This window comes from Budorcas taxicolor, chromosome 11 (assembly GCF_023091745.1).
Source record: "Budorcas taxicolor isolate Tak-1 chromosome 11, Takin1.1, whole genome shotgun sequence".
NCBI classification, from domain to species: domain Eukaryota; kingdom Metazoa; phylum Chordata; class Mammalia; order Artiodactyla; family Bovidae; genus Budorcas; species Budorcas taxicolor.
Window position 1 is genome coordinate 149,375,947 of NC_068920.1, and position 19,614 is coordinate 149,395,560.

Genomic DNA, 19,614 nt, shown 5'->3' on the forward strand with positions numbered 1-19,614 from the left:
AAACAAAGTCAGGCCTGGCCTGAGGCATCTGAGGGGCAGGGACTGCACAAGCTCCGAACCAGGTGCTCCGAATGGTTCCGCGCCATCAGGGACTCTGGGTGCCGGGTGCCCGCTCTGCGGACTGCAGACCCTGTGATATTCAGAACAGCAGCTCTGCAACCACGTAAATCCTGGGCTGCTGCTATTCCTGCTGCCTGTCTACAGGAATTCATTCCTTCCAAAGGGATCAAGTTCAGGACACCAGGCCCCCATTTAAAACACGAGGAGTACCAGCTTTCATTTAAGACACAGGGAGTACTTTCCCCAGTGGCTCTTCTCTGCTCCATCTTGTTGCCAGTGGGGCTGTCTGAAATGTGCTCATTAATTGTTGGTAACTTTGTTGATTCTTAAAGCATACTTGCCTTTAACACTGGTGGTTTGTAAAAGCCTGCAATTACTTAAACACACACCAAGGAGAGACTTCATTATATTGACCCACTGAGAATGAAGATAGTGTACAAAAATTACTTTATTACAACATTTTACAAAACAACAAACCAGCAGTCAAGAGCATCACACATATAGAAAAAAATAAACATATATACATACATTTCCCTAAAACTGAGATGTCCAAAACACACTCAAGACAAAGTCTTAAAAGCTTATGGTGTGAGTAGCCTTCATCTAATCATGAGGAATGAATTAGTCCTTTCAACAAGAGAGCGGCCTGTGCAATGAATTACTTTCTGATAGAACCTCATGGACAATTTGTCCACCTGTTTTTTATCAGGATTCTCTTTATTGATCGAAGAACTAGACTCCAAACTCCAAACTGTCATAGAAGAGGAGCTGACATAGCAGATGTTTCAGATTCATACTTTGTACACCAGCATGCTATTACTAATGTCCAGTCTTTCCAGGTTTCCTAAGACAAAATTCCATCCCTGTTGTCACAACCTAACCAAGCGGTAATTGAAAGCACCACAAAAATACTTGCCTTTAAGACTTAAATGGACATTCCTCACTGAAATTACGTCTCACAAAATGGACACACATATTTAAAAACTGAAAATATAAATGTTATATGATCCAAACTTAAAATTACTGTAATGCTACTTCTCCAGCTAAAGAAAAATGAACACTTGAATATTTTAAACATTAAAGGTTTGAAAATTCTGTCAGTGCCTAAGGAAGTGGGTGGTGGTGTAAAAACAGCTGGAAAATGTATTTAAAATAGCTTATTTTTCATTTTTCTGTTTTTTTATTTTTTTTATTTTATTGTTTTTCTCTTATATACATATTTTTTTCATTTTTCTCACGTGCAGTGTTTTACTTTACATTATTTCTCTTTGGGGAAAGAGAAATGCAGTTTCCCTCAGGTTGAGAGAAATTCACTTCATATTTCATTTGAATCACAGTGACTTAACATTTGAAGTAGGGATATCTTTTCTGAGGAAAAAAAAGTCACTTAAACCAAACTTTCAAAATCTGCAAGTCTTAAAAAAAAGATTCTGAAGTAGAATTTCTACATGGGGGCTTAACAGAATCAGGCAACATTTAGATGCCATCTAGTGGCCAAAACGGCAGCTGAATTATTAATTAAAGAATTCTTTGAGCAAAAAAATTGTCCGTGATTTTGCTGTTTTAGAGCAACGATAGGAAATTATTACTTCCCAGGCAATGGGATAGTGTCTAGGTTACATGAATAAAGTTCAGGTGGTATTTCCACCAGAAGAGGGTTTTGTTCCTTGACCCAATTCAAATAACGTTTTTCCTCGAGCTCTTTCTTAGCAAGAAGAGAAAGCTCTGGAACTTTCTCACATTGCCCTAGAGTACATTCTTATTTCAAGTGGTTCAGAGTTCAGTGGGAAATGGTAGCTTTGTGCCACAGCTTTATGCACAGAAAAGCCAGGTCCAATCTCAAACCCCTGCTCCACCGTCACCAGGTGCTTTTGCCAACAGGATCATGCCCATCCAGGAAACTCTGTTTCCAGTGATGTGCAGACAGCCAAGCAAATAAACAATGCCGTTGCCTGCAGGCTCAGAGGATCCCCACGGCAACCCAAGCCCTGACCTTGCATCAACTCCATCACAAAGCGTAAAGCACACCTCGGTTTTGTTAAGAATCTTGGAAAACTAAAGGGAGATGGCTCACATTCCTGGCATAGTCAGTATGGGCTACAGATTATCTCTTTCTGGGTCTCACCAAAGCCTGATAAGATGAGCATTTCTTATTTTTTTGAAATATGTATGGACTATTTCTCAACTTCTAGTTAAATATCCAAGGTTGCAATGATATAAAGGCTGAGAAATAAAAAGCTTCCCCACAGGTGGAGAGACTTCCTAATTTTTCCAGATGGGAAAATAACTGTCAACTGAAAGGACTAGGGAAACAACTCCAAAACAGAAACACAGGAGTCACAGTAAATACTATTCGAACATTAAATGCAAAATAAGCTGATTAACTAAGGTTAATTGTCTTGTATGAGCTACGGATTTCACTTATCTAAGTTATTTGTGTAGGTTCAGTTACCACAGACAAGCAGATTCCACGTGCAATGAAAATGGGATTTGGGGCCCCTGAGAAGTGCCCATCAGAAGGGGGGCAGCCACACACAGAGTCCCAAGGTGGTCCCCACAGGTGGGCAGAGGGTGGTCCAGCTTCCAGCTTCACCAGCTCAGCTTCACCAGTCTAACTTCAGATCTGCTTTGCTCCACACATATTTCCCTCCTCGCTTTAGAAACATCTTCTCATCAAAGCCACTGAATTTTATAGCTTCTTCTACACCCACGTCCAAGATGGACTTGGAAGGATCCTTCCGACCATTTCTACAGTTCAGGAAGCGCATCTAGGAAGTTCAGGACAAAAGTTAGAATATTTCCATATAATTTTCCTATAAAACTCAACTAGAGGGATCAGCTCAAAATGATTCTGGATATTCCAATCATTCCAACAAATGTTTGTGGAGACCTATAAGCGAGATGCTCCCCTGGGGATGCTGAGCCCATTGGACAGCATCTCTGCTCTCAACCAGCTCCCATCACCCATCTGAACACATTAGACCAGGTAAGTGCAGGATAACCAGAATTGTATACATGTACGTATCCCTCCATTGGAGGGTAGGGTAATCTGGAAAGGCTTCCAAAAGATGCTGAACATTTGAGTTGTGTTTTGAAATTGTAAGCCGGAGAGAGTAGTATTGCTAAAGCCCAGAAAAAACAGTGAGTTTGGGAAATTTCAGGTAGGTGATATTGCTGGTGTGAAAACTGTGTGTGCACAAATAAGCGAAGAATAATAAAGTGTTCTTTTAAGAAAGGGAGAGAAAGTTGTACGAAAAGGCACTACGGAGCCAGGCAGGTCCCATATCAAGAAGCGTCATGTGCCCTGTTAAGGGTCTTGGTGTTGTTGCTTGCTCACTCAGCCTGTCCGGCTCTTTGCTTTCCCCATGGACTGCAGCCTGCCAAGCTCCTCTGTCTGTGGGATTTCCCAGGCAGGAACACTGGAGTGGGTTGCCATTTCCTCCTCCAGGGGATCTTCCCGGATCAGGGATTGAACCCGCATCTCGTGCATTGGCAGTCAGGTTCTTTGCCACTGAGCCACCAGGGAAGTCCAAGGGTCTTGGTTTTTATCCTAAGTTAAGCATCTTGGAGCGAGGAACCAGATCTTCATACCTTATGACCTACCATGGCACAGAGCATTTTATAGTAATTCTTACCTAATAAAAATGCTCTTAAATTGCCAAAAGTAAATTTTGCTCCCACTCTGTTTGTTCCAACTATGCAGATACCAGAGAATTTTGAAGGAACATTGGTAAAAATCCCAAGGCAGTTAGGATACTCCAAAAACAAATTCCGTTTGACTTTTCCTCTCTACCTTGAACCCATAAACTAAACACTTGTGTTACCACCCTTACCCCTCTGCTCTGTAAAGAAAGCTCATATTGACAAAAAAGTGAATGACTGTGAAGCATCACTGATTAACTTGAAAATAATAAAGTGTCAAAAGTCACAGGAAGCATTTCTTGAAACACCAAATCCAACTTAAATATGGAAAAGCCACTGTTCTTCTTGGAACTCATTTCTTAAAAACAGGTCTTTGAATGGAAGTACTTGTCCTGTGCTAGAAATGTTGGCCAAAGTTTCTGAATTGGGACAAAAACAGAAGAGACAGAGGGAAAGGGAAAGTGATTTTTCAGTTTTGAGAATGCCGGGCTATCTTTTCCCTCGGAAGGCAGTGGCATAGGAATGTATCGGTGGCTTTAGGGGACTCTGCAACCTCTTCACCCCAAAGCCGACGGCTATCTGTTAGAGATAAGTCGGCAGCATCAGAGGAATTAAAGGCAATAATGTGACTTGTGACATGTCCTTCTTGCAAAGAACCCCTGGTGCCCCGTGACCAAAGAAGCCAGCCAAAGATGGCATAACAGAGGGGGTTCTGCCTTGTGTGATGTCAGCTCCACGCAACTTCCATGGACCCATGCCCACAGGGAAGACACCGTTTAGTGGCGGAGGGGGGAGGGTGGTCATGCAAACGTGGGCACCGTGTTCAAGCCAAGACCTGCCCAACGCCTTAGCTCCAAGATGGACACAGTGGATGAAGTCAGGGCTCTATAATATTGATGCTAATCAGTGACAATAAGAATAAGAAATGCTGGCTAAAAAGAACGAATAGGGGTTAAACGGTTATGCTGATTGTAACTCAACTCTGGCCTTGCTGCTTAGCTAACTTTTAAGGGATCATTTTATGATGCACTAGAAATACTCACATATTCATCCAGAATAAGGTAGGAATCTCTCATCTGCAAAGGAGAAATTACAGACAAATTTAGTTTCAGGCATATTTTTCAGTACGTCTGCCTTACAATGTTCATGTGTTTGTTTAGCCTTATCTCTGGAGTCACCATTTTTCAAAACTCCTGAGCGTCTTTGGATTCATCTCCACAAGGTAAGCCACCTGCCAGGGCCCCGCCCCCACCCAAAATGCCCTCTACCCGGGCAATCTATCTGTGTCTTCAGATTCCAACATATTCCAGCAAGCTGGCCTCTGCGTCTGCTGGAAGGGTCACAGGGCTCTCTGAAAGCACCTCTGACAAGGAAGCCCCCAGGCTAACTCTCCATGCCCTCCAGATCTTGGAGTGCCCCGTCCTTCACTGTTCAATGTTCCTTGTGTGTGTGACATGCAACCCCTTTTCAGTGAATAAAGCAGAACCTCTTTAATGCTACTGCCTGTGCACTAAGTTGCTTCAGCCGTGTCTGACTCTTTGCCACCCCATGGACTGTAGTCCCCCAGGCTCCTCTGTTTATGGGATTCTCTGGGCATGAATACTGGAGTGGGTTGCCAGTTCTTTCTCTGGGGGATCTTCCCAGCCCAGGGATTGAACCTGTGTCTCTTATGACTCCTGGATTGGCAGCCAGGTTCTTTACCACTAGCGCCACCTGGGAAGCCCTTTAATGCTATTACCTGGGAGCTTACTGAGGACTTGAACATTGCTTTCATGCCTCGTAACTAGTGACGCCTTTCAGAGGTATGTGGAGGGTGTATCTGTACTTCTGTAGGAAGCTGTACCCTCCATACATGCCCACAGAGGTTCGGGTCTGCACATGTGTTTGTATAAAGGCCAGATTGTAAATATTTTTCAGTCTTGTAGGCTGTTTGGTCTCTACGGCAACTTTAGTTCACCTCACTTTATACCTTGACATAGGTAAAGTCAGCCCAGCCTTGCCTCTCACACAGCAGAGGTCAGCTAACTTTACCTCTGACATGGGTGAGGTCAGTTAAACCTTTCACTGATGTAGGTGAGGTCCATTAATCCTGCCTCTGACATGGTGAGGTCAGGTAACTCTATGACTCAGGCCCCTGTGTTTCTGAAATGGGGGAGTGATGGCTCATGGCCCCTCTGTGAACAACTCACCAAGTATTTAATGCTTACTAAAACTTATATTTTCTTTGATCTTACATTAACTGCATAATTAAGACAATTTCTAAAAAGTCAAATACAACAGTGCGGACATAGGAGTCTTCTCCTCTGTTCTCTGTCCTCTTTTTGAAAGCTGCTCTGACCCCCATCTGGGGATTTTCTTATTCATGCTCTGGTCAACATGACTTAGGAGTCTAAAGCATAAGGAATGAGTCCTTGTTCTGGAATTTCCAATATGATATAAGCATGTGAGGGAGAGATTTTGCTGCCTGTTTATTCTTCGGGGGAAGATGGGGAAAGCTTTTGATTGTTAAATAGTTGAAAAATAACAAAACTACCTGTTTTAGAAAAATTTAAAGTCCGAAGAGTTATCAAAGTAAACAAAAATGATTGATAATCCATTACCCCAAGACGACCACGGGATGTGTACACACATACCCGTGCACACTAGGATTAAAGGTCGAATGGATTTGGCTGTTGTTCTTTATCTGCACCCAACATCATATCATGCAAATTTATCCTGGCTCCCTAATGTCCTCTGAACTATGCTATTTAGTCAGTATAACACCCCATACTGACAACATGAGTTTACCTGTTCTCTGTATGTTAAGTACCTTCAAGTTTTTTTTACTCTTCTCCTTAACACTGCAGGAACATAGCTTTGAACAAGGAGTTCTTTTTTCCTTTGGCTTCAGAGAACACTCTGATTATTTCCTCTGTGGAAGCTCCGCAGGGTAGACATGCTTTGGCTGGCATGGTTTAATCTACAGGACATATGCACTTGTGCTAACAAGACATACCCACTGTTCTCACTGGAAACCTGAAGATTTAGTACAGCTTCTATATCTACCATGAGACTCCTCCCCTCTCTCCACGAAACCCTCCCACATCCCCGCATGGGCAGCCCTTGATGGAGACGCTTTTCCCTTTGGAGCTACGTGTGTGATGGGAAACAAAATGATGTTCACTTTCTATTAATACACTTTAATGTGCTTAGAAAGTTCACTTTCTAACCTTCTGGTTAGACTCGGGCACCAAGCAGGACACGTCCTTGTGGCGATCTAAGAACGCTTCAAACTCCTCATCGCTGATCACGAACCGTTCTGCTTCTCTCAGAGCATCTTCTCCAGAATTCTCACCCTCAATTATGAGACACTGGAAGACCTGGAACACAAGGGTAGTGTTGGCCTCCTAAAGAGCTTTTCACCACCTTTTATCCCAGATTGCATTTCCCTCTGAACCCAGCTTCATCCCTCCAGAGCAGAGAGAGTGAAACTGTTAGTTGCTCAGTTGTGTCTGACTCTTGGCGACCCCGTGGACTGTGGACTGCAGCCCACCATGCTCCCCTGTCCATGGGATTTCCCAGACAAGCATACTGGAGTGAGCACACACTTCCTTCTCTAGGAGATCTTCTTGACCCAGGGATCGAACGCAAGTCTCCCACATTGCAGGCGGGTTCTTTACCATCTGAGTCACCAGGGAAGCCCAGCAGAGAAGACTTGTTCAACTGAGGAACACTCTAGAAAGACACTGCTCTGGCAACATGAAAATGTGCCCTGAAATTTGGGAATATGGTACTAAAAGCCCAAATATTCCCAAAATATAAATTTTTAAAAAATTGATCTAGGTTATATTTGATCTAAATCTTTTTTTTTTTTTTCATAATATGAGTGAAATGAGGTGAACTTGCTCAGTCGTGTCCAACTCTTTGTGACCTCATGGACTGTAGTCTGCTAGGCTCCTCCGTCCATGGAATTTTCCAGGCAAGGATACTGGAGTGGGTTGCCATTTCCTTCTCCAGGGGATCAACACTGGGTAATTCAGCATCTTTTACAAAATTAGAAACTTCAGCTGAAATCAATGTAAATTTATAAGAATATTTTATATATCTAGAAATCTCTCTTAGTGTTCTAAAAATAATCTTCATGAGATGAACAGAATTAGAATTGGAAAGTGTAGGAGAGGAACTCCTTAACTATTACTTTTGGGGGCATCTCTAGCCTTTGGGTTTGGAACATTAGCTAGCTATACCTATTGAGATGAACAGTTTTTGGTGACTTGAGGAATAGAAGTGATTTTTATGTATTATCTATGTCGTAGTTCTTTGATACAAAATAATCAGGTTTATAATATGCGTGCTCAGTCACTCAGTTGTGTCCAACTCTGCGACTCCGTGGACTGTAGCCCACCAGGCTCTTCTGTCCATGGGTTTCTCCAGACAAGAATACTGGAGTGGGTTTCCATGCCCTCTTAATGAGGGAATCTTCCTGACCCAGGAATCTTCCTGAGATGCACATATCTTGCATCTCCTGCATTGGCAGGCACATTCTTTATAACTAGTACCACCTGGGAAGCCATTTATAATATATCTGCCTATAAATTTTCAATTTTTTAGATCAGAATTTTATTGTTAGTATATATACTATGGTATTTTTAAAAGTAGTTTTTAAACCTTTATGTAGAAATATATATTGTTTCTTACTACATTTTAGATTTAAATGATGAAATATACCAGGTGAAATAGGCTTCCTAAAATGTTTAACACTTTAATTTTGAGGTTTTCCCTTTAGATTTTAAGCCATTTTGTGCATGCATGCCTGCTAAGTCGCTTCAGTCATGTCTGACTCTTTGAAACCCCATGAACCATAGCCCGCCAGGCTCCTGTGTCCATGGGATTCTCTAGGCAAGAATACTGGAGTGGGTTGTCATTCCTCCTCCAGAGGATCTTCCAGACCTAGGGATTAAATCCAGGTGGCCTGCAGTGCAGGTGGATTTTTTACCATCTGAGTCAAGGAAGACTCATCTGCTAGAGAGGGAGTCAAATACTGCCTCTTACATGAAGTCTTCCTGGTTTTTTGGCAGAACTAAACCTTTTCCATTTCGCCTTCCCACTTTATCCCAGCAGACAAAGCTTCATATTACATGAGTTTTCTTCCTCTCTTTTCCTTGCTAGAATTGAATTCTACATCCTATCTTCAGTTGCATTAGTCTGGAGTCCAGTCACAGACTTTCATGGATCCCTGCATGAAAATGACCAGGGCAGATTGTTAAGAACACATATTCAGGGGCTTCCTTGGTGGTCCAGTGATAAAGAAACCTCCTTGCCATGCAAAGGATGCAAGTTCAATCCCTGACCTGGGAAGATCCCACTTGCCTTGGAGCCACTGAACCCATGCACCACAACTACTGGGCCCAGGAGCTGCAAATCCTGAGTCCACATGCTGCCAACTACTGAAGTCTAAAGCCTGTGCTCTGCAGCAAGAGAAGCCACTGTAATGAGAAGCTCACGCACTGCTCCTAGAGAGCAGCCCCTCATCGCTGCAATTAGAAAAAAGTTCATGCCGCAGTAAAGACCCAGCACAGTCAAAAATAAAGAAATCTTTACCAAAAACAAAAAACAAAACAAACCCGACATATTCACACAAGTCCTCCTGCTAAGCTATTTCAGGACAGTGCGTATGGGATGAGTCCTCAGAAGCAGATTTTAAGTCTAGCAGAAAGAAGGACCAAACCCAACTAGCTCTCTGAGTCCAGAGTTTTCTGTATCCTTATCATTTTGGCTGTCCCTGAAGCAAATCTCTCCTGAACGTTCACTTCATTACAACCACAAAAGCAGTGCGGTTGGTACCTTCCAGCGGACGGGGTTCAGCGCATTTATCTGTTCCTTCATATCCTCGTCCACGTTGAATCGATTGATGACTGAGTTTATCTTGAAGGCCACTCTGTATTCCTTACACCATGTCCTCAGTTTCTGGAGATTTTCCACGTGGTTCTTCTTTCCTTGACCACGGCCGATAAGGACGTTGACCTGCTCGTCAAAGCTGTCACAGGAGATGGCGAGAATGTCCAAATATTCACCTGAGGGAAAACGATCACTGTTAGGCTTTTCTGTCCAAGGATGAACACTTTTGTTAAGCTTTTCCATCCAAGGATGAAAGCATAGGCTTTTGGGCTTCCCTGGTGGCTGACTGGGAAAGAATCGGCCTGCCAACGCAGGAGACATGGGTTCACTCCCTGATCTAGGAAGATGCCCACATGCCTCTTCCAAGCAACCAAGAGCAACCAAGCCCGAGTACCACTACTCAGCTTGGGCTCCAAGCCCAGAGGCCACAGCGACAGAAGCCTAGGCACCCCTGAGCCTGTGCTTCGCACCACGAGAAGCCGCTGTGATGAGAAGCCTGCGCACCACAAGGAAGAGTATCCTCTGGTGCCCAAAACTAGAGAAAGCCCGCACAGCAGGGAAGTCAGCACAGCCAAAAACAGAGAAATAAAATTATATATATAAAAAAAGAGCACAGGCTTTCAAGCCAGAGGTGGAGAACTGGAGCCTTAGGGACCACAGAAGTAGGCAAAAATCTTTTGTTTGTTCCTCCAGACATTTAAAAATGTTACAAGAGCTAAATCTGACTACAGGTCAGCTCTTTGTCTTTTACTCTAACGTTTGCTTCTGTTTGCTATTGTTCACTAAAAGAATCCTGTCCATACACAATGGCCTGCCTTGGAGAACCCTGCCCCTCTGCCTGAATGTTAAACCAAAATGCTTTTGTTCGAAGAAACACCCTGAACTTGTCCACCTGCAAGAGAAAAGAAACATATACACCCCCTTCCTGAGGGCCCTTGCGGGAATAATTGCAAAATCTGGGGCCTTTTTACTTTATTCCTCATCTCCTCCAGACCCCAATGAGATGGTTATTTTGAGACAATCTGCGATCTGGTCCTTCTGCCAGCTTTTGGAGTCAAGTCCTTATTTCTTGTCTCGACACCTCCTCTCCCGATTTTAAAGCCTGTCGTGTGGTGAGCAGAGCGAGCTTGGACTTGGTAACAAAAATATTTCATTTTTAAATAGTTTTATTTGGGAGATTGAACATAGTCATTAAAAAGAATGAAATAATGCCACAGCAGCAACATGGATGGACCTAGAAATTGTCATACTGAGTGAAGTCGGGCAGAAAAAGAGAAACATGGAATGACAGGGCTTGTATTGCAGAATCTTAAAAATGATACACGTGAACTTATTCACAAAATGGAAACAGACTCACTGACTTAGAGAATGAATGCATGATCACCAGGAGGGAGCAGGGCAGCGACAGCCTCGGATCTGCGATTGACAAAGTGAAAGCACTTGGGACTGACCTGGACACACTGCTATGTTTAAAACAGACAACCAACAGGGACCTACTATGCAGCACAGGGAACTCTGCTCAGTACTCTTTAATAACCTAAATGGGAAAAAGAATTCGAGAAAAAATAGATTTATGTATAACTAAACTGGAGGAGGAAATGGCAACCCACTCCAGTGTTCTTGCCTGGGAAAGTCCATGGGCAGAGGGGCTTGGCCCGCTATATAGTCCACGGGGTTGCAGAGTCTGACATGACTGAGCGACTGAGCACATGGAACATACTCTAATACAAAATAAAAGGTGTAAAAAAATAGACTGTAGATTTAGGATGTATCTTGAATAGTCTGAGCATATGGCAACACTAATCCTGATCTCTGAATAGGATAAAAATCAATGGTTGTTCACAATTGGCTGTCAAAGTGTCTGCTATGAATAGTCCTTACACTTTCTTGTTTTCTCCCTACCCCAGTGATCTTTTTGATTTGCTGTTTTTCAGTCACTAAGTCATTCATGTCTGACTCTTTGTGACCCCACGGACAGCAGCATGCCAGGCTCTCCTGTCCTCCACTAACTCCAGGAGTTTGGTCAAATTTATGTCCATTGAGTTGGTGATGCTCTCTAACCATCTCATCCTCTGTCTCCCACTTCTCCTGCCTTCAGTCTTTCCCAGCATCAGGGTCTTCTCCAAAGAGTCAACTCTTCGCATCAGGTGGTCAAAGTACTGGAGCTTCAGCTTCATCCTTTCTCTTGCTGTTGCTGCTAAGTCACTTCATTCGTGTCTGACTCTGTGCAACCCCATAGACGGCAGCCCACCAGGCTCTGCCGCACCTGGGATTCTCCAGGCAAGAACACTGGAATGGGTTGCCATTTCCTTCTCCAACACGTGAAAGTGAAGTCGCTCAGTTGTGTCTGACTCTTTGGGACCCCATGGACTGCAGCCTACCAGGCTTCTCTGCCCATGGGATTTTCCAGGCAAGAGTACTGGAGTGGGGTGCCATTCTTAGCCACTTCCAAATTTGCTACTTTGCACTGCCTCTCCAGACCAGCTTCCGAGCTTTTGCCCTAAGGTGCAACACTGCTCGTGGCCCTTACTCCTCACACCGCTGTCTTGGAGGGAACGCACTGCCCAGGACACAGCCAGCAAACCCAACTCAGTCTTCTCTGCTTACATGGCTCCATAACCCATCTTATCTCTCTAAATTCAGTTCCCAAAGCTTACTTTTGAATTTCTGACGCTCAACTTTGATTGAGTGACTCCCTTCACGGGTGTTTTGTTGCTGACTTGTGGCCCTGTGCTCCTCCTGTTTACCTTTCCCAGATGGGAAGTACAACCCTCCCCCACACCCCGCCCTCCCCTCCCCCACACCCCGCCCTCCCCTCCCCCACATCCATATTTCTTCATCGTTTAGGAAAGAGGGTTTCATCAGAGATCCCCGTGAAGATCTCAACAAGTCGTACATGCAGCTACCCTTTGAGTGATTTCAAGACTCAAACAACTCACAGAAAGCAAACACAGAACATTTTACCCAAAGAGTCCAATCAGAACTGTTTACTAAAATGATAGTAGAGCTCTGTGCTGACCTAAATGGGGTGGAAATCAAAAAAAAGAGGGGATACATGTAAACAAACAGCTAATTCACTCTGCTGTACAGCAGAAACTGACACAATATTGTAAAGCAGTTATACTCCAATAAGAATTAACATTAAAAAAACTGTTAAAAAAAACAAAATAAATAGAATAGATTAAATAAATTAATTAAATTAAATGTAATAAAAACTAACATTTTTCAAATGCTTCCTAAATTCCAGGTACTGCTCTAAGAATATTAATAAGTGTAAGTGTTAGTCGCTCAGTCATGCCCAACTATGTGCAACCCCATGGACTGCAGCCCACCAGGCTCCTGTGTCCATGAGATTTTCTAGGCAAGGATACTGGAGTGGGTTGCCATTTCCTTCTCCAAGAATATTAATATCTATGTGAAAATTAGCATTAAGGGACCTCCAGGGTCTCAGGCTTCTCTGGTGGCTTAGTGGTAAAGAATCCACCTGCCAATGCAGGAGACACAGGTTTGATCCCTGAGTCAGGAAGAGCCCCTGGAGAAGGAAATGGCAACCCACTCCAGTATTTTTGCCTGGAGAATCCCATGGACAGAGGAGCCTGGCAGGTTACTATCCATGAGGTCACAAAAGAGTAGGACACGACTTAGTGACAAAATAGCAACAGTCTTAAGACCAGGGGTTCGTAACCCTGATTGCAGAGTGGAATCCCTTTGGAGCACCCCAAGTTGGAATGTCCACACACCACAAGGCTCTGAAATAAATAGTCTGGAGGTCAGTTCCAGCGGAGATGTCTTATTTAAAGTTCCTCAGTAGCCAAATACATAGCCAGAGGGGAGAATGACTGTTTTAGTCCAATCCCTCAATTTATACAGGAGACTACTAAAATAAAGTCATTTCCATAAACACTCTAAATATTAAACATGAATAGGAAACAATAAGGTCAGGGCTTGCAAAACTGTCCACTGTGGTCATCTTCCCCCTCAACTAAAGCTACTTTGATAATGGACGGGAGCATCTGCTGGTGGGTCCTGCTATCTGCTTTGCCATACTTGTTTATGAGAGCCCTACCGAAACTTGGCGTGCAGCCTGAAGAGAGATTACAAGTAGCATACTTGCTTTTTCCCTCCCTTCGGATCCCCAGCAGCCAGGCCGAAGGCCCAGGATGGAAGGAAATACAGTGAGCGACAGTGACAGAGGCCAGAGTCACATGCTCTGGGGGCTGCTCACCGTACTTCTGGAACCAGCTCTCGCGGATCAGGCTCCCGTTGCTGACGATGCTGACGCTGGGCAGCTGCAGCTCCTGCTTGCAGAACTTCACCAGCCTGCCCAGGTACTCTCCCCGGTCCTGGAGGAACGGCTCCCCGCCTGAGAAGTTGATCTTCTCCATACCTGGGACAGAAGGCACATGGATTTTCCTTCTATTTTAGCACTTCATCAACATCCATTATCATTTTAATGGCAAGAGTAGTGTTTTCTCAAGGTAATAGAATGAGACTGGAGAGAAATGGCAAATAGATAGGGAAACAGTGACAGACTTTATGTTAGAGGGCTCCTAAATCACTGCAGATGGTGACTGCAGCCATGAAATTAAAAGATGCTTGCTCCTTCGAATAAAAACTATGACCAACCTAGACAGCATGTTAAAAAGCCAGAGACATTACTTTGCCAACAAAGGTCGGTCTAGTCAAGGCTATGATTTTTCCAATAGTCATGTATGGATGTGAGAATTGGACTCTAAAGAAAGCTGAGCACCAAAGAATTGATGCTTTTGAACTGTGTTGTTGGAGAAGACTCTTGAGAGTCCCTTGGACTGCAAGGAGATCCAACCAGTCCATTCTAAAGGAAATCAGTCTTGAATATTCATTGGAAGGACTGATGCTGAAGCTGAAACTCCAATACTTTGGCCACCTGATGCAAAGGACTAACTCATTTGAAAAGACGCTGATGCTGGGAAAGACTGAGGGCAGGAGGAGAAGGGGACAACAGAGGGTGAGATGGTTTGATGGTATCACCGACTCAATAGACATGAGTTTGAATAAACTCCGGGAGTTGGTGATGGACACAGAGGCCTGGTGTGCTGCAGTCCGTGGGGTCACAGAGAGTCAGACATGACTGAGCAACTGAGCTGAACTAACAGAGAGAAATGGAGCTAGGACATAGGTCCAAGCTCCAAAGCCTTTGATCTTTCTAAAGTGAGTGTGCCCTCCATCCTGGGTTTCCCAGGACAGTCGTGGTTTACGGAGACCACATCTCATCAGTTGCTTTTCCCAGCACCCTGTTTTGCTCTCAAATGTTTCTGCAGTGGGACAGGAGATAAATTATATCATCTCACTCTTCATAAGCTAACATGCTAGGAGGCAGCTTGTGTGATGAGCATTATTATTCAATAAAATATTGTTCCCCAAAGTGTGATTAAACAGGGACAGATAACTGCGGAAAGTGAAACAGGGTGTTGGCCAGCAGTGTAGCCCGTGATGAGTTTGAGGAGCAGGACAGAGGGGATGAATGAACAAGAAGACTGAAGGAAAGGGATGTAGAGATGCGGCTAAGAGCTTAGAAAAGGAGCCATTCATTCATAGTGGTGGCAACACTCATCCATCCTGTCACAGCTCAGGTCAAGAGCTGTGATGATGCTCATGATGGCTGCATTCTATTCAATCTGCTGTGTAAAAGTCAGAGGAGTAGATGATATATTTTGGAAGCATCTTCTTCCAGAGTGGTGGTGGTTTTATTGTTTTAGTCATGTCCCACTCTTGCGACATCATGGACTGTAGCCTGCCAGGCTCCTCCATCCATGGGATTCTCTAAGAAGAATGCTGGAGTGGGTTGCCGTTTCCTTCTCCAGGGAATTCCTTCCTGACCTAGGAGTCAAACCCAGGTCTCCTGCGTTGCAGGCAGATTCTTTACCAACTGAGCTACAAGAGAAGCCTCTTCATCCAGAGTAGCAATTTTAATTTTAAATGTAATGTATATTTACATTTATTTTCTTAATTTAAATGTAAAACTAAATTTAAATTTTAATAGTCACCAAAATAGATTTTCCTTCATTTACTAGAAATTTCGCTTACAGGACATGCCACCCATACTATACCCTAACCGTCTCAACTAACTTTGGTTTTATTTGCTTAAAACTGAGAGGTCACAATATGTATTACTTATAACTATAATAGTTTATGCTCTATTAAAAAAAACAAGAATATTCATTTATTTGTGCCTTGTAGAAACTTTGTAAGATCGATATATGAGCTATCATTTTGCTCTATATTTTAAAGAATATTAAACTGATAGTCAGAAAGTCAAATTTCTTGGCACATCTAATGAGTGCTGGAGCAGCAACTCAAATACTGGCCTTATGAATCAAGAGTCTAAGTTCTTTCCACCACCTCAGCCCTCTCATTTGTTCATTCATGCATTAAATCATCTACTCAAAAAATTCATTTGATTCCTATTACCTGCTAGATATTTTGCTAGACAAAAAGATAAACAGAATGTCAAGTTTCAGTCTTAGAACTCAAACTCTTTGGGGACCCACGTATTAAAAACAAAACAGTAAAATAAAAGAGCACGATTTTAAACATGCTGTCGCAGGCTGTTAGGTTGCTTGCATACCTTGGCAATGTAAGCAGTGTGCTATGAACATTGGGGCGCATGTTTCCTTTTAATTAGTGTTTTCACTTCTTTCTAATATATTCACAGATGGGATATTGTTGTGTCACCGGGCTTCCCTGGTGACTCAGGTGGTAAAGAATCCGCCTGCAATACAGGAGACCTGAGTTCTACCCCTGGATTGGGAAGATCCCCTGGAGAAGAGAATGACAGTCCACTCCAGTATTCTTGCCTGGAGAATCCCCTGGAAAGAGGAGCCTAGAGGAGCCTGGCGGGCTACAGTCCATAGGGTCAAGGAAAGTTGGACATGACCGAGGGACTAACATGTTCACTCTTTTTTTTCATGCTAATTCTATTTTCAGTTTCTTAAGGAACCACCATACTGCTCTGAACGGTGTCTGCCCAAATCTACATTCCCACCCACAGGGTACCAGGGTTCCCTTGTCTCCACATCCTCCCCAGCGTTTGCTATCTGTGGTCTCTTCAATGGTAGCCATTCTGACTGGCATGAGGAGATATGATCCCTCATTGTGGTTCTGATTTGCATTTCCCTGATAATTCGTGGTGTTGAGCATCCTTTCATGGACACAGACAGTTGGCTATCTGCATTTCCTCTTTGGAAAATGCCTATTTAGTTCTTCTGCCCATTTTTTAACTGAGTTGTTTGTTTATTGATGTTCAGTTGTCTGAGCTGTTTGTATATGTTGGCTATTAATTCCTTATCAGTCATCTCATTTGCAAGTATCTTTTCTCATTCATGTTGTCTTTTCCTTCTCTCAATGGTTTCCTTTGCTGTGCCAAAAGCTTTTCCATTTTTCAAAAGTGTCTACCAGAGGTGGAATGGGTAAAGAGGTGGTATATATAAACGCAATGGAATACTACTCAGCAGTAAAAAAGAATGAAAATGTTGCCGTTTGCAGCCTCATGGGTGGGTTTGGAGGGCACTGTACTATGCACTTAGTGGTTCAGTCATGTCTGACTGTGACCTCATGGATTTTGGCCCACCAGGCTCCTCTGTCCATGGGATTCTCCAGGCATGAACACTGAAGTGGGTTGCCATACCCTTCTCCAGGGGATCTTCCTGACCCAAGGATCAAACCCCAGCCTCCTGGGTTTCCTGAACTGGCAGGTGGGTTTTTTACCACTGCTTGCCACCTGGGAAGGTATCTTGCATGAAGAGGACCAGGAATAATTCTAAGGAGTTTTGAAAGTTCACTAACAGAGCTTGGGGTGACTGGCATTCCAGAAAGAGAGAGCAGTGCGATCAGGGTCCACGAGGAAGGTGTTGGGGGAGAAATGTGTCCCGTGATGTGCTCATAACATGGGGTCCTTCGGGAAATGGGGTGAGGATGGCAACATGGTGCTGCAAGCCTGTGCTCACAAGTTTGGGCTTGGAAGCCAGGCAAGGAAGTTCAGTAGGGGGAGTTATGCATCCAACATATATTTTGGTATGATCACGTGCTTTCCATGGGGACACAGGGACAATGAGATGAACTGCAACCGTCCTGGTGAGAAATACCAAGATGCTGAGCTAGACGCCACTGGGAACGGCGGTGAGGTGGGTCAGGTGCTAGATGAGCTGCGGATGACTGGGCAGACATATGGGGAGTGAAATACGTCAGATCCAGTAAAAGTTACTGCACGTTCTCAGCATATAAAGTACCAAATCCGGCAAGGCTGGTGTCAGAATAGGAGCTAGTGGTTACCCCGGGCAGGAAGGGCTGGGGCTGAAGGCGGCAGGAGCTATGGGCACTCTGCTGTTCTCTGCAGATTTACCTGCTCTTTATCAGGATGTGGTCACTGTGATGTTCAGTATGTGTGCAAGCCAGGGCAAATACGTATTATATGTCTGCAGCAGAGTTAAGCAGGTTGAGAAAGAAGCTGGTGATGTGGCTGAGGTTGCTGGCTTAGGAGGTGCTCTAGGGAAGACAGGTAGACGGGAGAGGAGGAGGGCAGGTCACCTTAGACCTGGACTGGCTGGGCTCTCTCTAAGATGCCTGCCTGTTACTGATGCGGTGACACTCAGTGAGCAAGTCTCCAGAGCAAAAGCACTGCCTTGCTTGAATAGTACACAGCTTCTCTAAATATTCATGATAAGAGCACGCAAATAATCCCAAACAACAAACCCAAACATTGCATTTCTTAAGTCGAAAGTTCTTGTATTTGTCAGCAGCTCTTATCAGCTGTTTCTGGGGAACTCAGTGCACAAACTCAGAGAGCGGCACAACTTCCCAACCTGCATCCTTCCCCACGCTGCTCACTTAGAAGCGGTGATGCTTTGCTCCCCCATGCCAGCCCACTCTGCAGGTTGGGAAGATCTTGGCATCCATCCACAGCTCGCCCCCACCTCCTCTGGCCACAGTGCATCCAGCTGTGTCCTGGGAAGGACTGAGTTCCTGGGAAACCTCTCTGGCCGGGACTGCCTGCCCCCTCCCCTCCCCGCCCCCCGCCCCAGCCTCTTTGCCCTTCTCGAAGTGGCTGAGCACCTGAGGGCTTTCCTGGGTCTGGGGACTCACCTGCTTCTTTCAGCATCAGCAGACCTCTCTTGGCCTCCTCCAGCGGCAGCACGAAGGACGTTTTGGCTGTGTGGAAGCAGAAGCCGCACTTGTAGTTGCACTGGCGCGTGAAGTGGTAATTGACGCTGGTGGGAGTAGTGGGCAGGTCGCCGCCGCCCTCTCCCTCCGCCCTGCTGGGCTCCCCCGCTTCCCTCCTGCCCTGGAGCAGCCGGTTCCTCTCGCCCCCTGCCAGCCAAGATGCTGCCCGGAGCTGGAGGAACAGGGGCCCCAAGCTGCTCCACACGGAGCCCAGGGGCTGCAGGAAGACGCTCAGCATCTTGAGAGCGAACGCAACGGGTACCAGCATCCACATGGTGGCAGGTGCCCTGTGGCTGTGTTGCAACTGCAGGCTGGCTTTTATACATGCCTGGCACCCTGTCACACGGGAGGAGGGACACACCTTTCTTGACTAATGCTCAGCTGAGGGTTAAGTTTCGATTTCCTTCTTCGCGAAAATGAAAGTTGGAACAGGGCCAAAACTGAAGTCTCAGGAGTAGGACCGACATCTGTTTTTATCTGCCCCGCGGCGCAGCCCCGTCTCCTGAAATCAGCAATAGTTCAGACTGGATGTGGATGGACATGCTGCTCTCGAATCTCTATTTGGATCCAGCAAGTGGTGATAGAGCTAGGCAGAGACATCGCCACCTCTGCAGCTGCTGCATTGCTAGTGCAGGACATAACCTGTAGAAGCATCTGCCCCAGTGCCCTTTACTTGCGAGGGCTCAGCGAGAGTTTGTCCGGAGAGCCAAATAGGGAAGAGTGATTGCAGGGTAGATGATTAGAGCAGACTCTATCAGCTCAGGACCCGCTTCAGATCTCAGTTGAAATGCATAGGCACATGAAGACATTAATGCCTGAATCTTCCTTTAGTGACTC

General features: G+C 44.8%; 1 protein-coding gene across 1 annotated transcript; it reads right to left on the reverse strand.

Annotated features, from left to right (window-relative positions):
• Positions 1 to 2,663: 2,663 nt before the first annotated feature.
• Positions 2,664 to 19,051, reverse strand: RSAD2 (radical S-adenosyl methionine domain containing 2). Its single transcript, XM_052649623.1, has 6 exons — positions 18,700 to 19,051; positions 13,805 to 13,966; positions 9,526 to 9,755; positions 6,912 to 7,061; positions 4,746 to 4,778; positions 2,664 to 2,828 (listed from the first exon to the last, which is right to left on the reverse strand). The coding sequence occupies exons 1-6, from the start codon at positions 19,049 to 19,051 to the stop codon at positions 2,664 to 2,666; spliced, it is 1,092 nt and encodes a 363-aa protein (XP_052505583.1).
• Positions 19,052 to 19,614: the final 563 nt, after the last annotated feature.